Genomic DNA, 26172 nt, shown 5'->3' on the forward strand with positions numbered 1-26172 from the left:
GCCCCGCCATGGTGGAGCCCATCGCGGGAGATTCGGCGGGATCGGACAATCTCGGAGGTGGGCGGGGTTGGAAAATCCCACCCGTGCTCTTTGTTTGTGGGTTCTGTGCCTTTCACCACTACCTCCCCCCCATTCTTAAAATTAATTTGCTGTCTTTTTACTATTGTACAAGAGACTGGAGGACTAAAGGATTCATAATACTTCAGTGTATTTAGAATAATTTTCCTGAATAACAATTAGTTTCTGTAATGTGAATTTTCTAATCAGTGTGACCTTAAAGTTGCTGTCAACCCTTTCATTTTAGGTGGTAAATGTCAGCATTGAAGTAATATCAATTGGGTAATCTAGGCTTGTCCCTTAACATGGTTGGCAGTATTATTAGATTGCTGATGTGACTGTATAGTATTATTGCAGGTGAAACATGAGCTGCTGCACATCTGTTGTGTCACATCCCATGTTGAAATAAGTGCTCCACTCAAAAGCACATGTTCCCGATAGGATTCTCAAGGGCAGTTAGGGATGGGTGATAACTAGTGATGCCCACATCCCATGAATGAATATTTTTTTAAATTGTTAACTATGCTAGGAGCTAGCCCTCATTATTTGGAATGAAGAGCGTAACTGACCTCTAGTCTGCTGATCTTTTTGCAAATAAAATAATGTATTTAAAAATCTCTTATCTATAATGGGCATAGTGTTCTTGACATTTATATTTTCGCATGGTGAACTAATTTTCATTTGCTCCAATGTTTATGAATGTTCAATGAATTATCTTAGTTACAGAATAATAAAATATTTTTTTTAAATACCTTGGCTGCAAAATTGGACTCTGGTTCTGTCTGTGCTGGTGCTGATGTTGGTGGTAGGGAAGCCCCAAAGGAAGAAAATGGCATGTGATGCACAGCCCAGGTGGCACCCAGCCTGGGAGTTGCACCAGTTGTGTCAGAACCGGTCGGACTGTGGCCCGTTCTGGGGCTGGGAAAAAAGCATGGGAGTTGTCATGTGGATAAGCTGCTCACTGCAAGGCGGCGGGCAGCCAATCTGCATATTTAAGGCCACAATTAGGAGCATTTTGTCAGCAGCAGTGCTGTCAGGCAGGCTATCAGGCAGGTCTGTCAAAACGCCAAGCACCAACTTGGTCTGCATTCTCATCAGTGTTATACTCTATGTCACTCCATTGAAGTCTTCATATGAGTCCTCTACAGTAGAACTCATCTGCATCACTCCCTGGATGATATCAAGATGAGAATGAGGTGGGAGTTGAGAAGGGGCATTAAACAGTAATATATTCAATGTTCTCAGCAATGCCAGATTCATTGGGCTCTGTTGCAGTCGGCTGCATGTTGTGGAGCACCATCTCCTCTGTAGGGCTCAGGAGATGTAGGTGTGTTTGTCCCCCATCACTTCTGTTCTGCTTCTTTCTATTTTGTGCCACCTTGTCCTGCTGGAGAATTAGAAGAATGTCTAGTTGTGCTGCACTGCGTTTGGTGATGTGCTTGTCATTGCTGAATATCTGAAGGTATTTGGAGACAGCAAGAGTGCGTGTGAGGCTGGCATCATTGGAATGTGAGGATGGGGTGAAGTATCTGAATGTAATGCCTGAGTCCTAACTGCTAGGAATTACTGAAGGGGTTATGATCCATTGAGCAGCGTGAGAGATTGGTGGTGCATTTGATATGAGATGACCTTTGAAGATGCATTTACTGACCATGAGCACCGAGTGATGTTATTGAACTTTTTCTGGTACTGCTGCAAGGTCTTCGGGGCCAGATTCCTTGCATTGGACACCCAATCACCAGATTCCATTACTTATGTCCTCCTGGCCTCCTGCAGAAATAGCGGATGGAAATTAATGAGGGTGGCGGGGGGCCTGATGTGCGTCACCAAAACTGACAGCAGCCTTGCCAACCCAATCTCCAGGAATTAAGCCCCTCACTGGCAGTGGGAACACTGCTGCTGGGGCTCTTGACTCCTGGGGGATATTTCGTTCCAGGACTGCTCCAGTATCAGAGGCTGGCAGCTCTCCATTATCGGCAGTATAACCAAGAGTGGTAGCTGCTGCCGGTAATATACTTAGACCTTCATCAGGGATCATTGTGGAATACCCGGAGAAAGGTACGTGATGGCTGGATGGAGTCACCGGTGAGGGGGTTGGAGGGAAGGAAGGGGGATTCTCAGCACCCCCCACCTCTCCCATTCCCAATGTTGGGTCCCTCAGTCAGGCACAGAATGCCATTGAAAGAGTGACCTGTCCATCTCCCTGCTTGCGAGTCCCCTTCCCACTGCTGGTTGAATACCAGTGGCGGTGTGAAGAAGACTTTATGTGGGCATTAAGTGCCCACCCTAGGGATTCAATTGGCATCCAGGTGGGAAAGTCGCCTGCAAGCCTTACTGCCCTTGACTTAATCAAGTGGAAGCAGGGAGGAGGTGGGGCCCCACCTGCCTGATCAATCAGCTCTCCCCCACCTTGGAACTGGCCATGGGGGGCATTAAATTCAGCCCAGGGTCCCTCCTCTTATGACAGCTTTGATATGATATTTCTGTGACTAAGGCCTCCAGTGCTGCATCCATGAACTTGGGCACCCCCTCTCTGAACTGGCTCTCCATTTGCTTTGTTTCTTCTTGCAGCCAGTTGCAGTACTGGCAGTCAGAAGCAGCCTCCTGTGATTTGGTGCACCTTCCCTTTAAGAGGAGCACACTTTTTAAGAGCTGGGGGCTACCTGGAACACATGCTCATTTGGTATGCTGTTAAACCTCCTTGTTGAAGAGCATGGGTCCCAGTTGGCTGCATACTACAATCAGACAAATGTTCAGGATGCATGAAAATGGGTGGAGAGCATTTCCAGCCCTTTTTCTCCCCCGTTTTACTTAGCTTTCCTCATGGAAGTGTTGACCCTTGTTAAGGTTCCATGAGTGTCATCAGCCCTATGGCACCTTATCCAAACAGCTATTCTTCATGTGTAAGCCTAATCAGTTAGTAAAGGCAGGTTGTTTCTCTTTATAAGTGATGATGTTCAAGTTCCACCAGAGACTCTTGGATGGTTTTCTCTTCCATAGCACAGCCACTTCAAGGCTAATCCTGACAGCCCAAATGCTGCTCTGGCTGAGATCAGCTAGTTCAGCATTGACCTTAGATCTTATAGATGTTTACAGCACAAAAGGAGGCCATTCGGCCCATTGCGTCCACACCGGTCAACAAAGATCTGACGATACTAATCCCATTTTCCAGTGCTTAACCCATAGCCCTGGAGGCTACGGCAATGCAGGTGAATATCTAAATACTTCTTAAATGTTACTAGAGTTTCTGACTCAACCGCTCTTTCAGGCAGTGAGTTCCAAGCTCCCACCACCCTCTGGGTGAAAAAAATTCTCCTCAACTCCCCTCTTAGTCTTCTACCTCTTACCTTAAATCTATTCCCCCTGGTTATTGACTCCTTTACTAATGGAAAAAGCGCCTTCCTATCCACTTTATCTATGCCCCTCATAGCCTTATACATATAGGATTCTGCCACATTGCATTTGTGCACAGATCTATCAATAATAGAATACTTTAGTGCATACCTATTTATTTATGTGCATTTTTCAAATTTAACAGTCCCTGAAAAGGACTTTGAGATATTTATGTGTTTAATTGCAAGTAATACTTATTTTATGTTTGCTTTATTTTTCAGATGTTCCATAAAATTATCTAAAACTTGAAACTAGTGCAAAAATTATATTATATGATATTGTAAAAACGGCAGTATTTCGTATAGAGATACTGCAGATTTGGCAGGATTATATAGTTGCTGGATGTAATGTATGGTGTGTAGAGAAGAAGCAGTATGAACATCAAATGGCTCGTGGATGTTAAAAGAATCTGCTATTGATGATGGAATGAAGAGGTTGTGAAAGAGGTTAATGCTGCTGTCAGATATTACACAGGCAAGTCAAGGAGGTCAGTATGGATGTCACAGTGTGAGGAGGCGTAAGACATGATATATGAGCACTGGGAAATAAGGTGGATTAAGGCATTTGAAAAGTATCATGATACTTTAAAACCTATTATTGTGGCCATTAACAGTCTGGATTTCATTACAATTCCTGTTTTTATTTCTCTTGTTAGCTACAATATTTTGGGGGTTACTGTTCATTAACGGGGAAATTTCACCTTTTGCTACATTTGGTTTCACATTATACTGATTGTGACATGCCTGTAAATATATAGTTATTGAACACTGCCTGGGGCTGGGAGGTGGGAGGGCTAGCAAAATGGCACAGGAAGGTGTGGGGATTGTCTGAAACATTCCTTCCTATGCCATTTTGCCAGTGGCAGGAAAGGTGGCAGATTGGCCATCTGCCCCATTAATTGGCCAAATAAGAGCCACTTCCTGCCTCCAGTAGACACTTTGCCCAAGTCAGGGGGCCCTTGACTTGGAGAGATGGGAGAGATCACCCAGTAAAATTTGGCTCTGGGTGGTGATGGTAGTTGTGATCTGAAATACATTTAACTTTAAGGGGGTATATCTTAAACTACTGTCAATCATTACCCACCTTGACATGATATGATGTAGTAGCTCATTGACTTGTTGGTCAGTCTGCAAGTAGCAGTAGTTGAAGTCAGACAAGCACCTCACAGCCTCCCAGTGAACATTATCTGTGTATAGTCTTACCTTCAAATAAAGAATTCACATTATTGTTTCATCAATCTGTGTATGATTGGTACGTTTATGTAACAGTGGACCTCCTTTAGGAGCACTCCATGGTCCACGAAGGGGCACCTCGGCAACAATGGCCACCCCAGCTGCTCAGCAAACCCCTGCCATAACGGCCCCCCCTCCCCCATGCCCTGATGGCTTGGGTCCCCAACTCATTACCCCTCTCCAAGCGAGCCCAGCTACTGAGGCACCCTCTCCCTACAGCTGTAGCCTCAAAAATGACCACTCCTCCCGATGACGCTGCTGTGACTGCTGCGCCGCCAGCCCTCTGATTGGAGTGGGTCAGTGTCTTTAATTGGACAGCAGCCCTAGCATCAGCCACCTAATTGGCTGCTGCCAGCAATATGTGCCACCAGGTCTTACCTCCCACTTTCAGCTCTGGCAGTGGGACCCCTGTCGTCTCCAGAATATTCAGCTCAGCATTTCAGGGAATACAATTGTTATGGGCTGAATAAAGAACAAACTCCATAGGTATTAGTGGTGACTGTTTGCTTACCTTTTCAGTTACACAGAGAAGTTAGACCATAAAGAACAACATTAAAGAAGAAACAATATTCAAAAACAGCCCCATAACAAAGAAAGTGATAGTGGGTAAGACAAGTTATAATGTAGTTGGGGTATAAAAAGATACAAAGATTTTAAATACTCTGAGGGAGAATATTTTACTACTTACTTCAATTTTGATATTTTTTTCATTTCTTCCTGGGATCTGGGCATCACTGACTAGGCCAGCATTTATTACCCATCCATAATTGCCCTTGAGAAGGTGGTAGTGAGCCGCCTTCTTGAATTGCTGCAGTCTGTGTTATAGCAACACCCACATTGCTGTTGAGAAGGGAGTTCCAGGATTTTGACCCAGTGACAGTGAAGGAACAGCAATATAGTTCCAAATCAGGATGGTGAGTGAAGGGAACACCACAGGTGGTGTTTCCATGCATCTGCTGCCTTTGTTCTTCTAGGTGGTAGAGATTGGGAGTTTGGAAGGGGGTGTCGAAGGAGCCTTTGTGAGTTGCTGCAGTGCATCTTGTAGATGGTACATACTGCTGCCACTGTGTGTCAGAGATGGAGGGAGTGAATTTTCTGATGGATGGGGTGCCAGTCAAGTGGGATGCTTTGTCCTGGATGGTGTCAAGCTTCTTGAGTGTCGTTGGAGCCACACTCATTCAGGCAAGTGGAGAGTAATTCCTCTCACCCCTGATTTGTGCATTGTAGATGGTGGACAGGCTTTGGGGAGTCAAGAGGTGAGTTACCCTCTGCAGAATTCCCAACCTCTGGCCTGGTCTTGTAGCCACAGTATTTATATGGCTGGTCCAGTTCAGTTTCTGGCCAATGGTAACCCCCAGGATGTTGATAGTGGGGGATTCGGCAATGGTAATTGCATTGAATGTCAAGGGGAGATGGTTAGATTCTCTCTTGTTGGAGATGATCATTGCCAGGCACTTGTGTGGTGCGGATTTTACTTGCCACTTATTAGTCCAAGCCTGGATAAGATGTTGCTGCATAAGGAATGGACTGTTTCAATATCTGGGGAGTTGCGAATGGTGCTGAACGTTGTGCAATCATCTGTGATTATCCCCACTTCCAATCTTATGATGAAAGGAAGGTCATTGATGAAGCAGCTGAAGATGATTGAGCCTAGGACACTACTGTGATGAACTCCTGCAGTGATGTCCTGGAATTGAGATGATTGACCTCCAACAACCACAACTATCTTTCTTCATGCTAGGTATGACTCCAACCAATGGAGAGTTTTCCCCCTGATTCCTGCTGACTTCAGTTTTGCTAGGGCTCCTTGATATCACACTCAGTCAGAAGCTGCCTTATGTCAAGGGAAATCACCCTCACCTCACCTCTTGAGTTCAGCTGTTTTGTCCATGTGTGGACCAAATCTGTAATGAAGTCAGCAGCTGAATGGCCTTGGTGGAACCCAAACTGAGCATCAGTGAGCAGGCTATTGCTGAATAAGTACTGCTTGATAGCACTGTCACGACTCTTTCCATCACTTTGCTGATTAAGAGTAAGTCGATGGTGTTGTAATTGTCTGACCTTTTATGTACAGGACATACCTGGGCACTTTTCCTCATTGCCGAGCAGGTGCCAGAGTTGTAGCTCTATTGGAGCAGCATGGCTAGAGGCGCGGCTAGTTCTGGAGCACAAGTCTTCATTACTTTTGCCAGAATGTTGTCAGTCCCATAGCCTTTGCAGTGTCCAGTGCCTTCAGCCATTTCTTGATATCACGTGGAGTAATTCAACTTGGCTGAAGACTGAAACCTATATTGCTTCTTACTCAAGAGCAGGTCGAGATGGATCATCCACTCAGCACTTCTGGCCTAAGATGGCTGCAAATGCTTCAACCTTGCCTTTTGCACTGATGGGCTGGGCTCTCCTATCATTGAGGATGGGAATGTTTGTGGAGCCCCCTCCTCCAGTTAATTGTTTAATTGTCCACCACGACTGTATGTGGCAGAACTACAAAGCTTAGATCTGAATGTTGGTTGTGGGATCACTTAGCTATGACTATTACACTGGTTCGCATGCAGTGTCCTATGTTCTAGCTTCACTAGGTTGACACCTCATTTTTAACTATGCCTGTTGCTTCTCTTGGCATGCCTTCCTATACCATTCTTTGAACCAGGTTCGATCCCTGGCTTGGTGGTAATAGTAGAGTAGGGGGCATGCTGAACCATGAATTTACAGGTTGTGGTGGAATACAATTCTGCTGCTGCTATTAGCCCACAGCACCTCATCAGTGCCCAGTTCTGAGTTGCTTGTTCTGTTTGAAATCTATCTGATTTAGCACGGTGGTAGTCCCACACAATGTGATGGAGGGCATCCTCAGTATGACGGTGACACTTCATCTCCACTAGGACTGTGCATTGGCCACTACTACCAATACTGTCATGGACAGATGCATCTGCGACAGGTAGATTTGTGAGAAGGAGATCAAGTTGGTTTTTCCCTCTTGATGGTTCCTTCACCACCTGCTGCAGACCCAGTCCACCAGCTATGTCCTTTAGGATTCGGCCAGCTTGGTCAGTGGTGATGCTCCCGAGCCACTCTTGGTGATGGACATTGAAGTCCTCCACCAAGCTCTCATTCTGTGCCCTTGCCATCCTCAGTGCTTCCTTCGAGCAGTGTCTAACTAGAAGAGTATTGATTCATATGCTGTAGGGGACGGTAGGTGGTAACCAGCAGGCGGTGACCTTACCGATGTTTGACTGATGCCATGAGACTTCATGGGGTTCAGAGTTGATGTTGAGGACCACCAGGTCCTCAACTCCCTCCCAACCATATACAATTCTGCCACCATTTGGGACATTGTCAATAAGGTATGATTCCCTGAGTATGACTGTGTCGGGCTGTTGCTTGGTTATTTTGCGGCACAAGCCCCCAGATGTTCATAAGTTTGCAGGGTTGTCAGTGCCTGGTCTATATTGAGTGGTCTGTCCAGTTGGCTGCATTGCAATTTGATACAACTGATTGGCTTGCTAGGCCATTTAAGGGTCTCATGTAGGCCAGACCAGACTTGTGCTTCTCTAAAGGGGCATTCTGAACCAGATGAGTTTTTACAACAATGATTTAGGCTAGGCTAGCTATTAATTCCAGAGTTATTAATTGAATTTAAATTCCACTTGCTGCAGTGGGATTTAAACCCACGTGCCCAGAGTATTAGGAGAAATAAACACGAGAGGACATGGCTTTAGGGTGAAAGGGGAAAGGTTTAGGGGGAACATTAGGGGGAACTTCTTCACTCAGAAAGTGGTGAGAGTGTGGAACGAGCTACCATCTGACGTGGTAAATGCGGGCTCACTCTTAAATTTTAAGAATAAATTAGATAGATACATGGATGGGAGAGATCTGGAGGGTTATGGACTAGGTGCAGGTCAATGGGACTAGCGGAATAATATTTCGGCACAGACTAGAAGGGCCGAATGGCCTGTTTTCTGTGCTGTAGTGTTCTATGGTTCTATTAGCCTAGGCCTCTGGATCATTAGTCCAGTGATGTTACCACTGCACCACTCTCTCTCCCCACTCACCTTTGATAATCTAATCTATACCTGCTTGATGATTCTTGGAATTGCAGATTAAACTTCTGTCCAATTCGACCCATATCTGCATTATACAATTCTTAACTAAAACTAAAACAAATTGTAATAGTTTGTAAACAATGTGACATCGAAAATTCTATAAATAATATATTGAGTGCATGCTGCTAAATTGATGCAGAGTTTAAAATTATCGCCGAAGCTTTGGAACACATTACCATAACTAGTGAGCCATACTGATCATCAGCATTTCCAGCTGCAGGTCTTTAGAATTGATAGATGGTACTGGTATAAAGCTGCAGCTTTGTGATTTTATTCCAAGATTCAGTTTTTGCCTTCTTTTAACTCTAAGTAGTATTCTTACAGTAGGAATGACAATAAAAATACACACATATCTAAGTATATATGGCGGGTTATGTGTACTGTAATTGAATGCCCAATGGAAAGCCAGTGAATAGAACAAGCAGTAAGATCAGTCAGGCTAATTTTATGATTATTATAAAAGCAAAATACTGCAGATACTGGAACCTGAAATAAAAGCTGAAAATGCTGGAAATACTCAGCACATCAGGCAGCATCAGTGGAGAGAGAAACAGATTCACACTAGAGGTTGTTGACCATTCATTAGAACTGAGAAATGTTAGAGATGGAATAGGTTTTTAAGCAAGTGAGGGGGCGGGGGAGGGTGGAAAATGAACAAAAGGGCAGGGCTGTCATAGAATGGAAAGCAAGAGAGAGATTAAATGACAAAAAGATTTAAGGCCAAAGGAAATGATATTGGAACAATCAAAGAATCAAAAAATGAATCTAGAACTAGAGGGGTGAGTGGTAAAATCATGAACATCTGCTGTCTGGAAAAAAAAACAGAAAAATAAGAAGAGAAACAAGAGCGAGAAACAAAACATACCAGCAAAGAAAAAGAAAACAAAATGGGGGCAGAGGTTACGGTCTAAAATCATTGCACTCAGTATCGAGGATGCAAGGTTGTATAGTGCCCAATCAAAAGGTGAGGTGCTGTTTCTCAAACTTGTGTTGAACTTCATTTGAATACTGCAGGAGGCCAAGGACAGAAAGGTCAGATTGGGAGCACAGTGGAGAATTAAAATGACAGCCGATTGGAAGCTTGGTGTCAAGATTGCAGACTGAACGGGGCTGTGTGTCCTGCCAAGTGGTCACCTAATGTGCTTTTGTTTTCCCTGTGTAGAGAAGAATACATCATGAGCAATGAATATCATATACTAAATGGAAAGAAGAACAAGTAAATCGCAGTTTGAACTCAAAGTAGTGTTTGGGGCTTTGGATGGTGAGAAGGGAGGTGTTGCATAAGAAGGCACATTTTTCAAAGAAGGGGCAGGAAGAGGAGGGGAAGAAGGGCTCTCACCAGGAGGCCAAATATGTACAGGGTCTTCAGGAATTTATCCTCCTAATTCAACCACTGCAAGGAACAGTCTGTGCAACATTTCACTAAGGAGGCGTTAACTGAAATTTGACACCTATTGCAAGTCGACCTGTAGCCTCTAAGCAAGATGAGGATGGCACTGTCAATGCTTGGGAAGATGAAGGTGGCATTGGATGTTTTTGTGTCGAGCTCCTTCCAGACTGGAGCAGGTGATATTCCCAACATCGTCTTCCACTGTTGACTAAGGAAGCACTGAGACCCTGAATGCAAAGAGAACAGAATATGTTTCATTCTCTCTTTCCAGAGAAAAGCAGGCAGATTGAGACATGTGGCGTTGCCAGATTAGGAAGCTTCCTCGTGGTGCGGGTTGCCATTGACTGTACACACATTGCTTTACTAGTGCCATAAGTAAATTCAGAGGTGCACATCAATTGTAAGGGATTCCACTCAATCAGTGTTTTGCTGGTGTGTGCCATTCTCAGCATGTGATGCAGGTTAATGCCCAGTATCATGGCAGCAGTCATGATGTCATTATTCAGCAGCAATTTCCTGTACCACTAGCATTGGGCCACCATGAGAAATCAAAGGGTGGCTACTTGGTGACAAGGGCTGTCCTTTGCATACCTGGCTCATGATTCTGGAGCGTACCCATGCCCATGTGTTATTTTTTATTTATTCTTTCACAGGATTTGGGAATCACTGGCGAGGCCAGCATTTATCACCCATCTTTAATTGCCCTTGAGAAGGCAGTGTTGAGCTAACCCCCTTGAACCACTGTAGCCCATGTGGTGTAGCTCTTAGGAAGGGTGTTCCATGACTTTCACCGAGCAGCACTGAAGGTCCGATGATATAGTTCCAGGTCAGGATGGTGTGTGTCTTAGAGGGAAGCATTTGGGTGGTTGTGTTCCATCCATCTGCTGCCCTTCTCCTTACAGTGGTAGAGGTCACGGGTTTGGAAGGCGCTATCGAATGAACCTTGATTAGTTTCTGCAGTGCATCTTGTAAATGGTACATACTGCTGCCACTATGTGTTTATGGCGGAGGGTGTGAATGTTTAAGGTCTTGGATGGGGTGCCAATCAAGTGGGATGCTTTGTCCTGGATGGTGTCAAGCTTCTTGAGATTTGTTGGAGCTGCACTCATCCAGTAAAGTGGAAAGTATTCCATCACACTCCTCACTTGCATTTTGTAGATGGTAGACAGCCTTTGGAGAGTTAGGAGGTGAGTTACTCATTGCAGATTTCTGATCTGCTCTTGTAGCCACAGTACTTATATGGCTGGTTCAGTTCATTTTCTGGTCAATGGTAACCCCTAAGTTGTTGATGGTAGAGGATTCAGTGATGGTAATGCCATTGAATGTCAAAAGAAGATGGTCTGATTCGCTCTTGTTGGAGACGGTCATTGCCTGGCACTTGTGTGATGCAGATGGTGCTGAACATTGTGCACTCATCAACGAACATCCCCACTTCAACCCTTATGATGGAGAAAAGTTCATTGATGGAGCAGCTGAAGAGGGTTGGGCCTAGGACACAACCTTAGTAACTCCTGCAGTGATGTCCTGGAACTCAGATGGTTCACAAACTATCTCAGTTCCACAGCCATCTTCCTTTGTGCTTATATTAGACAATTTATTTTCTTCTTTATTCTTCCATGGGATGTGGGTGTTGCTGGCAAGGCCAGCATTTGTTGCCCACCCCTAATTGCTCTTGAACTGACTGGCTTGCTAGGCCATTTCAGAGGGCAGTTAAGAGTCAGCCACCTTGCTGTGGGTCTGGGGTCAAATGTAGCCAGACCAGGTAAGGACAGCAGATTTCCTTCCCTAAAGAACATTTGTGAACCAGGTGGGTTTTTACAACTTTTGACAACAGCTATATGGTCACTATTACTGAGACTAGCTTTCAATTCCAGATTTCATTAATTGAATTTTTATCTTTTTGTGGAATATTTCAGTTTGGTAACACAGACTAGAGTAAATTTCTTATGCCAAATTCCATCAGTTGCCATGGTGGAATTTGAACCCATGTTCCCTAGGCATGAGCCTGATCCTGTGGATTATTTATCCACTGACATTACCACTACTCCACCATCTCACTGCAACCTATAAGTTGTGGCTGCGGCTTGCAGCAGTGTTAACTACATACAGTTCAGGTCAAGCAATATGTCGTGATTAGTAGGTGAGTGATTGGTGTGGTGAATTGAGCAATCTCTGAACCTAATGGGGCAGGATATGACTATTGAAGATGTATTTACTGACCTTGATCACTTTTTGTGACACTATACTCAGGTTCTCGAAGTTGCACTGCTGGCATGACCACTTTTAGATGCTTTCTGTACTTATTCATTAACTACCTGGCATACTTTTATTTCTTTGTACGTTTTTATCTTCTTGTGGAGGATTTCAGTTTGGCAGCACAGACTAGAGTCAATTTCTAATGTTAGCTACTTAGAATAAATTGAGTGGCTGATATCAGAAAATCGTCAGAAGATATGCCACAGAGGAAATACACTGAGCTTGGCATCCCAATACATTCTGTTGACAGTAGACCAGCAACAGTTCAATCCACTTCTGATGGGAATTTCATGTTCATTCTAATTTGGAACCATTAAGGCATCCCTGAGGCAGACACTGCTTTGAGAAGATCATTTTGTGTGTTGCTATTATAGTTTGGTATTATATTCACGAAAGTGGAGACAATCTAATCAGTCTAGCATTTATTTATTTACGATGTGAAACGTTAGACGCATACACCTCCAAACTCAACTACATTCCAGTTTCAGTGAGTGTCTCTTAATATCTGCTCAAATAAAACCCCAATAAATGCCTTCTGTCTGCATATAATTAAACACAGTTGATATACCTCATAGTCTCCCAACCTCGGACAGCCCGCTTCTACCTCCTCCCCAAAATCCACAAACAGAACTGTCCTGGCAGACCGATCGTGTCAGCCTGTTCCTGCCCCACGGAACTCATTTCTTGCTATCTTGACTCCATTCTCTCTCCCCTTGTCCAGTCTCTTCCCACCTACATCCACGATTCCCCTGATGCCCTACATCATATCAACAATTTCCAGTTCCCTGGCCCCAATCGCCTCATCTTCACCGTGGACGTCTAATCCCTCTACACCTCCATCTCCCACCGGGATGGTCTGAGGGCTCTCTGCTTCTTCTTCGAACAGAGGCCTGAACAATCCCCATCCACCACTACTCTCCTCCATCTGACTGAACTTGTTCTCTCACTTGACAATTTCTCCTTAAACTCATCTCACTTCCTCCAAATAAAAGCTGTGGCTATGGGTACCTGCATGGGCCCCAGTTATGCCTGTCTCTTTATGGGGTATGTGGAACATTCCTTGTTCCAGTCCTACTCAGGCCCCCTCCCACAACTCTTTCTCCGGTACATCGATGATTACTTCGGTGCTGCTTCATGCTCTCATCTGAACCTGGAAAAGTTTATTAATTTTGCTTCCAATTTCCACCCCTCCATCATTTTCACGGTCCATCACTGACACTTCCCTTCCCTTCCTTGACCTCTCTGTCGCAATTTCTGGTGATAGACTGTCCACCAATATTCATTACAAGTCTACCAACTCCCACAGCTACCTCAACTACAACTCCTCACACCCCGCATCCTGTAAGGACTACATCCCATTTTCTCAGTTCCTTCGCCTCCTCTGTTCTGATGATGCCACTTTCCAAAACAGTTCTTCTGACATGTCTTCCTTCTTCCTTAACCGAGGTTTTCCACCCACGATGGTTGACAGGGCCCTCAACCGTGTCCGGCCCATCTCCCGCACATCCACCTTCACACCTTCCTCTCCCTCCCAGAACCATGATAGGGTCCCCCTTGTCCTCACTTATTACCCCACCAGCCCCGCATTCAAAGGATCATCCTCCGCCATTTCCGCGAACTCCAACATGATGCCACCACCAAACACATCTTCCCTTCACCCCCTCTGGCAGCATTCCGCAGGGTCCGTTCCCTCCGGGACACCCTGGTCCACTCCTCCATCACCCCCTACACCTCAACCCCCTCCCACGGCACCTTCCCATGCAACTGCAGAAGGTGCAACACCTGCCCCTTTACTTCCCCCCTCCTCACTGTCCAAGGGCCCAAACACTCCTTTCAAGTGAAGCAGCACTTCACTTGCACTTCCCTCAATTTAGTCTACTGCATTCGCTGCTCCCAATGCGGTCTCCTCTACATTGGAGAGACCAAACGCAGACTTGGGTGACCACTTTGCGGAACACCTGTCTGTCCGCAAGCATGACCCAGACCTCCCTGTCGCTTGCCATTTCAACACACCACCCTGCTCTCATGCCCACATGTCCGTCCTTGGCCTGCTGCAATGTTCCAGTGAAGCTCAACGCAAACTGTAGGAACAGCACCTCATCTTCCGACTAGGCACTTTATAGCCTGCCGGACTTAACATTGAGTTCAACAACTTCAGATCATGAACTCTCCCCTCCATCCCCATCCCCTTTCCAATCCGCCTTTTTCCAATAATTTATATTTTTTTTAATATATTTTTCTTTTCCTACCTATTTCCATTATTTTTAAATGTATTTACATCCATTGTTTCATCTCCACCTTTTAGCCTATTTGGATCCCTTCCCCCCACCCCACCCCACTAGGGCCATCTGTTGCTTGCTTGTCCTGCTTTCTACCCTTAATGTCCCCATTTGCACATTCCTAAGCTAATATCACCACCGTCAACACCCCTTTGTCCTTTTGTCGATGACATATTTGGCAATCTCTCCTTTGCCTCCACCTATCACTGGCCCTCTACCCAGCTCTACCTGTCCCATCCCCCCTCAACCAGCTTATGTTTCACTTCATTTCTATATTCCCTCAGTTCTGATGAAGAGTCATACGGACTCGAAATGCTAACTGAGTTCCTCTCCGCAGATGCTGTCAGACCTGCTGAGCTTTTCCAGCTACTTTTATTTTTGTTTCAGATTTCCAGCATCCGCAGTATTTTGCTTTTATCTTACGGTTGATATACAATTGACGGTGTTACCTTTGCTGCATATAGATTCTTTAATCTTGGAGATTCTGTCAAGGATTTAGTTGCTATTTAGGGTCAGCTATGCAAACAATATAACTTCATACTGGGCACATAGGTTTTCCATTAGGTGTTTCTCCATCCCATGGGGATGACATAAGGATGACAAAGATGTGGAAGCAGCTAGATTGAGACATTGAGCTGAATTTTCCCTGCCCTGTGATGGCGGACTTTGAGGTTGGGTGAGAGGATGGTGTGTGGGAAATTGTGCTGAATGGTCCCCTCTTGACACATTCTTGCTGCTGGGAGTTTTCCCAGGGAAACAGATCGATTGCCTGCTCAACTGAAGTGGGCGGCCAATTTGCATATTCAAGGCCACATTGGGGGGCTTTAGAGGGCTCTCCAGCAGCAGAGTGGCCCTCCACTGCTTGTGGAAGATGCTAATTCCATGGAGCTGGCCTCCCTGTGACAGTCCGGGAACTATCAACACCAGAGACGCCATTCCATGGAGAAGACTTTGGGCATGCTAATAAATGGCAGCAACCATGACAGTGTCCATTACTGTTGGGGGCATCATGAGCCCGCCCACCGTTCTTAATAGGATAACAAGCATGGAGGCAACCAATTAGGAGGCCGCCTCTGGGATACTAGCTTCCGCAGCCTGGCTTCCAACTAGTGTGGTCTCGGGGCCGCCCTTTGTGCCTAACGTCAGGGTTCCTAAAATCCTGACCATTGTAGAAGACATTTGTTCTGTACAAGCAGATATTCACCACAGTTTATAGATCAAGAAGTTCTGTCTTACTTTGATTTTCTAAATGAAGACAGTTTAAAAGGCTGTGCTTCTCTTTGGAGGCTTTTGAGGAGCATATCAATTGCTAAATATCTGCAGCCCACTTGCATTAGATGAACAGCATTGTCCAGAAGAGTCAAAGTTACCACTACCATTAGTTTATTTGCAGTTGCATCCATCTATGGTAGTATTATGTGACTTTACTAGATGGGTGTAACAGCAGCTTCCCACTGCATCAAGAAGTTGACTGATTCAACAAGCTGCACTGTTCATAGCTTCCCAGTGGAACCAGAGAATCGTACTGTTCTAAAACTGCAAAGAGCAAATGATAGAACAATTTATCACTCAAAGCCTCACATGACAACCCACTCTATTTTATGAACATTAAAGTCTTTCATTCTGTTGATCTGCAGCTAGTGGGTGATGCCAGACACTTAATACTGTATATGAATGCCTGATATTCAGGAATCTGTCATTACACTTCCATCACGCAACAATCCACTGTATCAGCCCACATGACCCAATGTATCAGGGTGGTTGGTTGGTGATCAGGGCAGTCGTAGCACAATTAAGACTTCCACAGACAGAGGGTGAAAGCTCTTGTGTTGACATTAGCCCCATTATAAGAAATTTCATGGAACTAATTATTAGTGCTTTGAAGCCTGGATAAACCTAGTGAAGCCTGCAGGGCAGTCCAGCAAGAGTCTCCAGAATCATTTTAAATTGGTGTGTGTTACATATAATTGCAATGAAGAAAGGTTTGCTGTTTCAGGAGGCTGAGGAGATTGACGTTGACAGGGAGAGGGAAGGAAAGTATCTCAATCCCCACCGCCCCACCCGCCCCCACCCCCAGCTCCCCTCCCAGCAACCCCCTCCCCCCCGCAAGCAGCCTACCACCCTTTTCAACACTCCACAGCAAAAAGATGTTGTACAGGAAGGATGTGGAACAGGACAGCTGAGAGCCAGAGAAGAGGGTGAATGAAACTTTTGGTCAGTTGCTTTAAATGCATAACAATTGTCATATTAACTAAAGTTGCTTAACCCCTGCCTGTTCATCCGACCCCACAACCCACTCACTTTCAAAGAGTGTTGTCTGTTTACCTCAACAACCTGTATTTATTACAGTGTCTTAACATTAAAGAATGTTCCAAAGTTCTTCACTGAAAAGTAAAAAATAGGATGTTGAGCAAAAGAATGAGGGGTGCCTAAAATCTTGGTCAGAAGAGAGTTTTAAAGAGGATGTTAAAGGGGGAGAGGGAGGTATAGAGGTAGAAAGGTATACAAAGGGAATTCCAGAGTGTGGCTCTGAACAAGATGAGGCATTAAAAACCAGGGTTGTATTTGTCCTCTTAGATAGCTGTAAAGGATTCCATGGCACTATATGAAGAAGAACTGGAAAATTCTCCACAATGTATTGAGCAATATTTATCCCTTCATCAACATCATTATCTCATTGTTGTTTGTGGAACCTCAATGTGCACTAATTGGCTTTGGCATATTGGGCTGAATTTTTAGCTTGGTGGGTGGGCGTGTGCCCGACCTGACTGAGCGTAACATGACGTGCGGTGAGGTTGGGCGACTGTCCCGGTGTCATTGCACACTCATGCGATATTTCGGTTGGCGGGCGCGCACCGGAGTCGGCAGCGGGCCTGCTGACAATTAAAAGGACTTTTAAGGCCATTAAAAAGGTAATTAAAATCAATGTTTCGCTGCCTGTCCAGCCTTACGGTTCGCGGGCAGGCAAAAAGGCCAAGTGGCCTTTGCATTTTTTGGAAACCTCATCCACAGGCAGGATTTAGCAAATAAAAATAAAATAAAAATTTTTAAATTTAACTAATAACATGTCCCTGCGCATGTGACGGTGTCACATGAAGGGACATGTTTTATAACATTTTCATTTTTTATTTGGAAAACTGTTCATCTCCCTGAGGCAGCTCTGTGCCTTGGGGATTTTCAAGCGCGCGCTCACGCACATGCCTGAAGTTCATGCTCACACTCCTCTCTCTCTCCCCCCCCCCCCCCCCCCCCCGCCACACACACACGCAGCGCTAAGCGCTGCTGCACATGTTTCATGCTGGTCAGGCCTTAATTGGCCCACCCATATGAAATCGCAGTTCCGCCCCGATCACGAACGGTGGTTGGCTTCCCAACTGCCCACCCCTGCCGAGACCGCCCGACAAGGGCAAAATTCTGCCCATTGTACATTGCTATAGTGACTCCACTTCCAAAATACTTTGTCAGGTGCAAAGCACTTTGGGATATGCTAAAGTTGTGAAAGGTGCCATGTAAATGCAAGTTCTTTCTTGTGCACCCTCCTGATGCTCTAAGTGAGTGTCTGTGCCTACAGAAGAGATTTCTGTGGTGATGCCTGACTTTAACATCCTCCAACACAGCCTCTTCTATGTCTTAATTCTTTCCAACATAACATCAAAATATATATATTCTCTGTGACAAATCCATGGGCCGAATTTTCCTGTTGGTGTGCCGACGTGTAAAATGACGCGCGGTGACATGGGACGAGCGGTGGGACATGTCACCGCGCGCCATCGGGATATTTTGGTGGGCGGGCGCACGATGATCTCCGATGCGCGCCCGCCATTAATTAACGGGCCACTTAAGGCCCTTGAGGCACCAATTGACGGCGATTTTTCAGGGCCCGTGTGATCTTCAGGTTGTCGCACAGGTGCAATAGGCAGACGGGTAGAACACATTTGTATAAACCTCATCCACAGGCGGGATAAGAGGGATCAGTGGGGTCGTGAATGTTATCAGTCAGATATTTAATTTGGAAAGTTACTGATGCTTGCCTGTGTTAGCAGAAATACTTCAAAACTCATACCAGCTGCTTGGACAGGACCCACAACCTTCAGGTCAGGACTCTACAGTGAAGATCTTTTTGGGGCCTGCAGGTTTCAGGAAGCCTTCCCTTAGCCTGGGAATGGGAGTTACGCTCTCCACTGAAGGCACCTCCTCTGAGGAGGAAGGGAGGGCCAGAAGTGGGAGGAGGCCAGGAGTGCACATTCAGCCTCCAGGGGAGCCACCTTTGGGAGGAGAGGCACAGGCACAAGGGGCGCAGGGCCAACAGGAAGTCCAATAGGAAGGGGCCACAGAAGATGCCAATATCCTGCTGCCAGGTTATACAGGCGGCAAAACAGCTACCTCAATATGTCAGAGGTGCAGTGCTGAAGGAGGCTCCATCTCTCAAGGGAGACAGTCAACTCCATCTGTCAAATGATAGGCCCTGAGATCTCTGCTAACTGTGTGGCTTGGCACCCCATGGCAGTGGCTCCAAAGGTCACATCTGCCCTCAACTTCTATGCCTCTGGCTCTTTCCAGGGCTCGGTGGGTGATCTTTGCGGTGTCTCCCAATCAGCTGTCCACACTTGTATCAAGCAGGTAGCAGACACTCTGTTCAGGCGTGCATTGACTTTCATCCACTACCGCACAGACGAGGCCAGCCAGGCAGAGCAAACCAGAGGCTTCGCAACGATTGCTGGCTTCCCCTGCATCCAGGGTGCTATAGACTGCACACATGTGGCCATCAAGGCGCCAGCAGGTGAGCCCAGTGCCTTTGTCAACAGGAAGGGCTTCCACTCCATGAACGTGCAGATAGTGTGTGATCACAGGATGCAGATTCTACAAGTGTGTGCAAGGTACCCAGGCAGCTCCCATGACGTCTACATCCTCAGACACTCCCAGTGCCAGGGCTCTTCAGTGCTCCAGCCCAGCTTGATGGATGGCTGCTGGGTGACAAGGGCTATCTCCTCAGAAGGTGGCTCATGACGCCTCTCCGCCATCTAAGAACAGAAGCTGAGCAGCGAAACAATAGGAGCCAAGGCTCCACAAGGGCTGTGGTGGAGAGAACCATCAGTTTTTTCAAGATGCGCTTCTGATGCCTGGACCATTCAGGGGGTGCACTCCAGTACCCCCCAGATCAGGTGTCGCTGATAGTGGTTGCATGTTGCACTATCCACAACCTTGCGCTGGAAAGGGGCGACGCAGTGGACTCATCATGTAGACAGAGTTGCTGCGACTGCACACGATGAGTCCAGCAGTGAGTCCGAAGATGAGCACACGCACGGAAATGCTGAGGGGGTAGATGCTGACCCGGGCATACTCCAGGGAGGTAGGGACACCCGGGAGGCTTTAATCCAATGAACTTTCAGCTAGAACACCGCATATGGACCTCCAACAAAAGCCTATGCTGCAGGCTCCATACTCGATACCTGAGTGCTACATCTGCCTGGATAGGAACATTAACTGAGGGTCAAGTCAGTAAAGCTCAATGTGACATAACCCATTCATAACCTCATGGGTAACCATCCACCTGCAGAGGAAAAGAGGCACCCTCAGCCATGGTCACATGTCTAAACTTAATGATATAACAAAATATTCTTAAGGAAACAAAATGACAAAGGTGTTAAACAACACACCAACTAATCATGCCCTCATTGCAGGGCAACACAAAAGCACCAATGAGAAACCCGTGGTGTGCCTAAGGTGCCTTAAATTTATGCTTTTGGATGCTACGTCTAGGAGCTTTCCCCCTCGCTGGCACTGGCATCTGAGACAGCCTGCTCACCGTGCTGTCCTGTTGGCCTTGATGACCTCTGGCCCATGGAGCCACTGCTAGCCCCGCCTGGGAGGGAGCAGCCAGTTCTACAGCTGGCATGTCCCTGTCATCGCAGCCTCATCAGATGCAACGGTCACTGGCAGAGGGGCAGAGGAGCTGCTGCACTAATCTGGAGCGCCCTGAGAGGAGCCCGCAGAGACGACAGGCAGCTGCTGCGCCGACGTGAAGTTGCTTCAGATCTCCCTGCTCACCGTAGATGGATGGGCACCGAGCTGGGAAACTCGGTGCCCAGACCATCTCCCACATTGGCACTGACCAGCTGAGGTCAATGCCCAATGTGAGGGCTTGCTGGTCTGCGCGCATCCCCAGGAAGCCCTGATTGGTCTCCTGGAGGAGCCTCTCCACGAGTCTCTCCATGGAGGAAGCATGGCGCTCGGCCATGAGGCTCATTGCATTGGCAATGGTCCACGTGGACTCCTCCACCATAGAGACCAAGCCAAGCATAAGCCTCATGTACCTCCGCCAGATCCTCCCGCACACCCTGCTGCACTTCCAGCGTTTGCTGCCTCATGGACGACTCCAGAGGCACATCATCAGCCACGGACTGAGCACGTGCCTGGTCCCCTGCAGTCCTCCGACTGCTGGCGCCATGGGCACCTCTGTCTCTGCCAGCTCCTCCAGCGACTGTGAAGTGCCCTCACCGCTGTCCCCGGGACACTAGCCGATGATCTAATTCCCACCGAGGTGCTAGTCTCTGCGCTGGTGCCTGCCTGGCAGAGATAGTGTGACGCTGGTGGGTCAGAGACTTCAGGACCCTCAGGTGTGAGAGGGGGCCCTGTGCCTCCTACTCCTGGCCCTGATCCGCTGATGCTGAAAGGAAGATCAAGGATATTTGATTAGCTAATGTGAAGACAATGTCAACGTATATCCCTGTCCCCCGGATCATTATGCCCTCATCCTTCCATAAGCAATGGTCAAGCAATGTTGCAAACTTCAATCACTGAACATTCAGCAATGTCATGGCTGCTGGTACACTAATGGTGACCTCACTGCTGGGCTAATATACCTGCCCGTGGCACCCCAACCTCACCGACACCGGTGGACCTGGGCGCATGGCGCCTCTCCAGATCGAGGGCCTCCTGGTTGAACCTGGAAATGATGGCCAACTGGGCCGGCCCTCCGCCAGTCCTCAACTGCTTGGCGGCATTATGAGCATTCTTCTCCTGAAAGGGAGGAAAGAGCATTGATTAGTGCAACTTGTACCTGGAATCTCTTCGCTGCCGACCCACCTCAACCAGAGTGGAATATTGCAGGGCCCCAGTGCCTCCTCACCCCGCAGCTGCTGCACACTCAAACCAGGCCTGTCCCCCCACCCCCACCTTGGCCAAATACTGCCTACATCACATTTGGCACCACACGGTCTAACTTTGCAGAGCAAGGAGGCGCAAGCACGTGGAACGCAAAGGGCAGCAGGTGGATCGGTGTCCCGCCACCTGGAAACTCCCCTCCCAGCATGTCATCACCCTGACTTTGACATGTTCTGCTGTTCCAGCACTGCGCCTAGGTGCAGATCCTCCAGGTTGCCCCCAAAACAGTAATGTGGGTGTCACTGTACCACATGCTGCAGGTGCAGAACCCATCTCATCACCACCCTCTCAGGATGCCCTAGGCAAGGGCAATATCTGCTGGCTCTCCCATGAATGCCGTCAATGATTCAATACAGTAACTACACTGTAGGGCGGGGGAGGGTGCATACAATGGGAATGCCTATCTGCTGGGTTAAGTAACCAATGCCAACATGGTGCTCACCCTTCCAGAGTGCAAAAGGTAATTGAAACGCTTGTGACACTGGATCCAGTGGTGCGGTGCACCATTTTGCGGGAGCTCACCACCTCCACCACCTCCTCCCAGGCACATTCGGTCATGTGGAGGGGGGGGGGGGGGGGGGGGGCCTCCTCCTCCTCCCGTCCCTGAGAATGAGGACCTCCCGCCGTGCTGCCACCTCCTCTAGGAGGGCAGCAAGGCAATTGTCTGAAAAACGAGGGGCACAGTGCACCCCTGCCCTACCTTCCTGCCTGGTCTGTTCACCAGCAACGCTCTGGGGAGCCGTTCTGCTGGCCATGTTTGACAGCCTTTGCAAGGCTGCAGGAGCTCTTTCAAACAGGCCACCGGGTCACCATTGGACCCGGCGATCATAGCAGTCCCGCTGCTGCCCGCCCACTCCCGTTGTCCTTGGGAGCCGTGTTTCATGGCGTTTCATTTTAAAATGGTGGTGCGGACCCGATCACGGGCGGCAATCGGATCCGTGCCCGCTCCCGCATGGCCTGCCCGACAGGCAGAAAATTCTGCCCAAAGAATAGACACAGACGAATGGTGTCAGGTCAGGAATGGTGGATTCTTAGGGCACATCATAGGTCTATAGATAGATAGATAATTGGTGTATTGAAAATGCAGGCATAGGAAATCTCTATGGGAGATGATACGGGTAAAGAGACAAAATAGTCATGAAGAAATCCTTAATTTACCATTACAGTGAATGTTGAAATCATTTATTTTAGCAAGCTGTTAATATTTTATTCTGGTACAAATGAAAGAAATGTAGTTTCATTTTAATGATGAAAAATAGAGGCCCTGAAATCCACAGCAGGAACATGTTGCCTTAACTGCCAGGAGTCACCTTCCTTAAACCCCTAATGTTCACCTAACCAGGGTCAGTACCTTAGCGTTTACCCCACCCCACTTCCCCTATGAAAAACAAAGTACAGATGCCTTCTTTGGTGCCCATTGAAAATGTAATGATTTAAGTTTTTTAAAGAAACATTTGTTTACAAGTGTCCAGAGATCCAGAGGGGGCCCCCACGTCTGTAACTGTCTCAGCTCATCTGCTCTCAGCAAGTGCAGTTGCACCAACCATCCTAGGATATGCAAACTCAGCCTTTTAGCCACGTGTGATTTAAATCTGAACATTTTTCTTTTGAAGGCATCGAAAATTTAATTTATGTTGCTTTATGATATTTCATGCGGCATTATTGAAATGTTATAGACTCTGGAGGCACATTTCATCTGTTTAATACTTCATATCTGCAGAGTACAACATTAGTGTATATTTATTTCTGAATATCATACCTGGGGATAAATTGCTAATGGAAAATACAAAAAATGGTCTTTTATCTTGCAGTTATATGCATCTTGTTGGAGAAATAAGAAAACATGAATATATTAGTGTAGTTTGTTGCAAGCATGTTAGATTTCTCAGTTCCTTCACTGTCACTGGGTCAAAATCCTGGAACTCCCTTCCTAACAGCACTGTGGGTGTACCTATACCAGATGGACTGCAGTGCTTCAAGCAGGCAGCTCACCACCACCGTCTGAAGGGCAGTTATGGATGGGAAATAAATTCTAGCCTAGCCAGTGACGTTCACATCCCACGAACAAATATTTTAAAAAGCTGATATTTCTACAGTATTTCACATGAAGAAACTTTAAGAACTAGTGTCAATTAGGATTGCTTAAAAACATGAGGATCATTTTCTTTTCATTCCGAAAATGAATTGCAACTATTATGGTAAAGATTACCCAGTCGGATAGTCGATTATAAAATATTTTTGTGCTTTTCTTTCTTTAAGAGACAAAACTTTGACATGGCATGAACGATGGCTCAGCTGTACTACAAAAGAAGTGACAATGCACCGTACAGAGACCGAATTTCTCTTCGAATTGTAAGAGCAGAATCTGAACTCTCTCCCGCAGAGAAGGCTTACCTGAGCGCTGTTGAGAAAGGTGATTACGCAAGTGTCAAACAAGCTCTTGAAGAAGCTGAGATTTATTTTAAAATCAACATTAATTGTATTGACCCTCTGGGGCGGACTGCACTTCTCATAGGCATTGAGAATGAGAACTTGGAAATCATTGAACTTCTCCTGAGTTTCAATGTGTACGTAGGAGATGCGCTTCTCCATGCCATCCGGAAAGAAGTTGTTGGAGCTGTTGAACTACTGTTAAATCATAAGAAGCCTAGTGGAGAAAAACAAGTAAGTTGTATAAAAAATGAAAAGTACAGCATGTATAGCATACCTGAATTGAATCTTAATGGTCCAACATTTGTCCAGCAATATATTATTTTTAATATAGAGATTCCTCATTAAAAAATACAGTTAAGATGTTAAGGATTTTGAATCTGCAATGGAGAATTCTTTGCCTGATTTATAATATCACATGATGCAATGGGTTGAACAGATAATGGAGCAATGTGAGATATGATCCAACAAATAGACAAATGAAGCAGTTAACCAGGCAAAGGGAAAATAAACGTTTGATAACTACACTCAAGATATATTTTGAAGGACATTAAAATTTTAATAAATGATTAACAAATTTGTAATTAGTTATTTTAATAGGCTATTACTTTGGACCAGCGCTAAAATTAAAATTAATCTAAGTCTGTATTCATGGTTGCAGTGTATTTGGAGAATATAAAAATGCAAAGGGCAGACAAGCAATTTGGGTAGAATTCATTGATGGTTACAGAGGTAAACTTATATATAGCTGGCCATCAAAGATTGCTTTTTTTCACTTATATCTGTGAAATGAAACCTATAAATGCCTTCAGACTAATCGTTTTGCACATTTAGCACCTTAGGAAGTTAGGAATTGGTCAACAACAACAAAAAAAGTTCCATCGAGTTTGCCACCCACCAACCTGATAGTCCCCATGATACAACAAAAATGGAATTATTGAATAACCATGGCAATCAATCCCTAACAGGTAGTCTACAACAGACCCAGTGATGATGTGAGGAAATCCCACAGTTCTCGAAAGTTTTGGGAACCCTTAAATCCACTTAGGCTGGAATTCTACGACCCCGTCGGGGCGGGGATGGGGCTGTAAAATGTGGTGAGCCATTCTAAACTCCATGGGCAGGATTTTTCAGTTGGCGTGCGGGGGTGGGCCCGACATGCCGACGCGTCAAATGGCGCCCGATGACGTCGATATTTCGTTCGGCGGGTGCACGCCGGAGTTGGCTACGTGCCCGCCAATATTTAAACGGCCTATTGAGGCCATTAAGGAAGTGATTACAGTAACCGTTAACACTGCCTGTCCAACCTTAAGGTTGGCGGGCAGGCGAAAAGGCAAAGCGGCCATCGCGTTTCTTAGGAAACGTCATCCACAAGCGGGGTGAGGTTTCCTAAAACTTTTATTAATTAAAAAAAATTTTCCTAAATATAAAAACATGTCCCACCTCATGTGACACACGTGAGGGGACATGTTTAAATACATTTTTAATCCGTGTATTTAGTATTTTCAGTAGCGATTCAATCTCCCTGAGGCAGCTCTGTGCCTCAGGGAGATTGAAGCGCTCTTTCGCGCATGCGACTCTCTCTCCTCCCCCCTGCCTGCACAGGTAGCGCTGAGCACTACCGCTCGCGTCTTACGTTGGTCGGGCCTTAATTGGCCCACCCACATAAAATGGCGGTGCGCAGCCGATCGCAGGCGGCGATCAGCTCCGCGCCCATCCCCGACGGAGCCCACCCGCCGCCTGAAAAATTCAGGCCCATTTACTTCAGCGGAAAGGTAAAATTCCTTTGGTGAGTGCCATGAGTTAGATACTTTCCCTCACCTTTTAGTTCTAATACATTTTGTGCTGGAAATTGTTGGAAGTGCCAG

The 26172-nt window shown here is 46.3% G+C and overlaps 1 protein-coding gene across 1 annotated transcript in view; it reads left to right on the top strand.

Moving 5' to 3' along the window:
• Positions 1 to 26172, top strand: part of LOC144682447 (short transient receptor potential channel 4-like) — a 96339-nt gene that overhangs the window by 19515 nt on the left and 50652 nt on the right. The window contains exon 2 of the mRNA XM_078544850.1: positions 24134 to 24538. Within this exon, the coding sequence (XP_078400976.1) occupies positions 24161 to 24538 (378 nt within the window). The 5' untranslated portion in view covers positions 24134 to 24160. The remainder of the gene's footprint in view (positions 1 to 24133; positions 24539 to 26172) is intronic.

The sequence above is a fragment of the Cetorhinus maximus genome, chromosome 7 (assembly GCF_964194155.1).
Source record: "Cetorhinus maximus chromosome 7, sCetMax3.hap1.1, whole genome shotgun sequence".
Classification (NCBI taxonomy): Eukaryota; Metazoa; Chordata; class Chondrichthyes; order Lamniformes; family Cetorhinidae; genus Cetorhinus; species Cetorhinus maximus.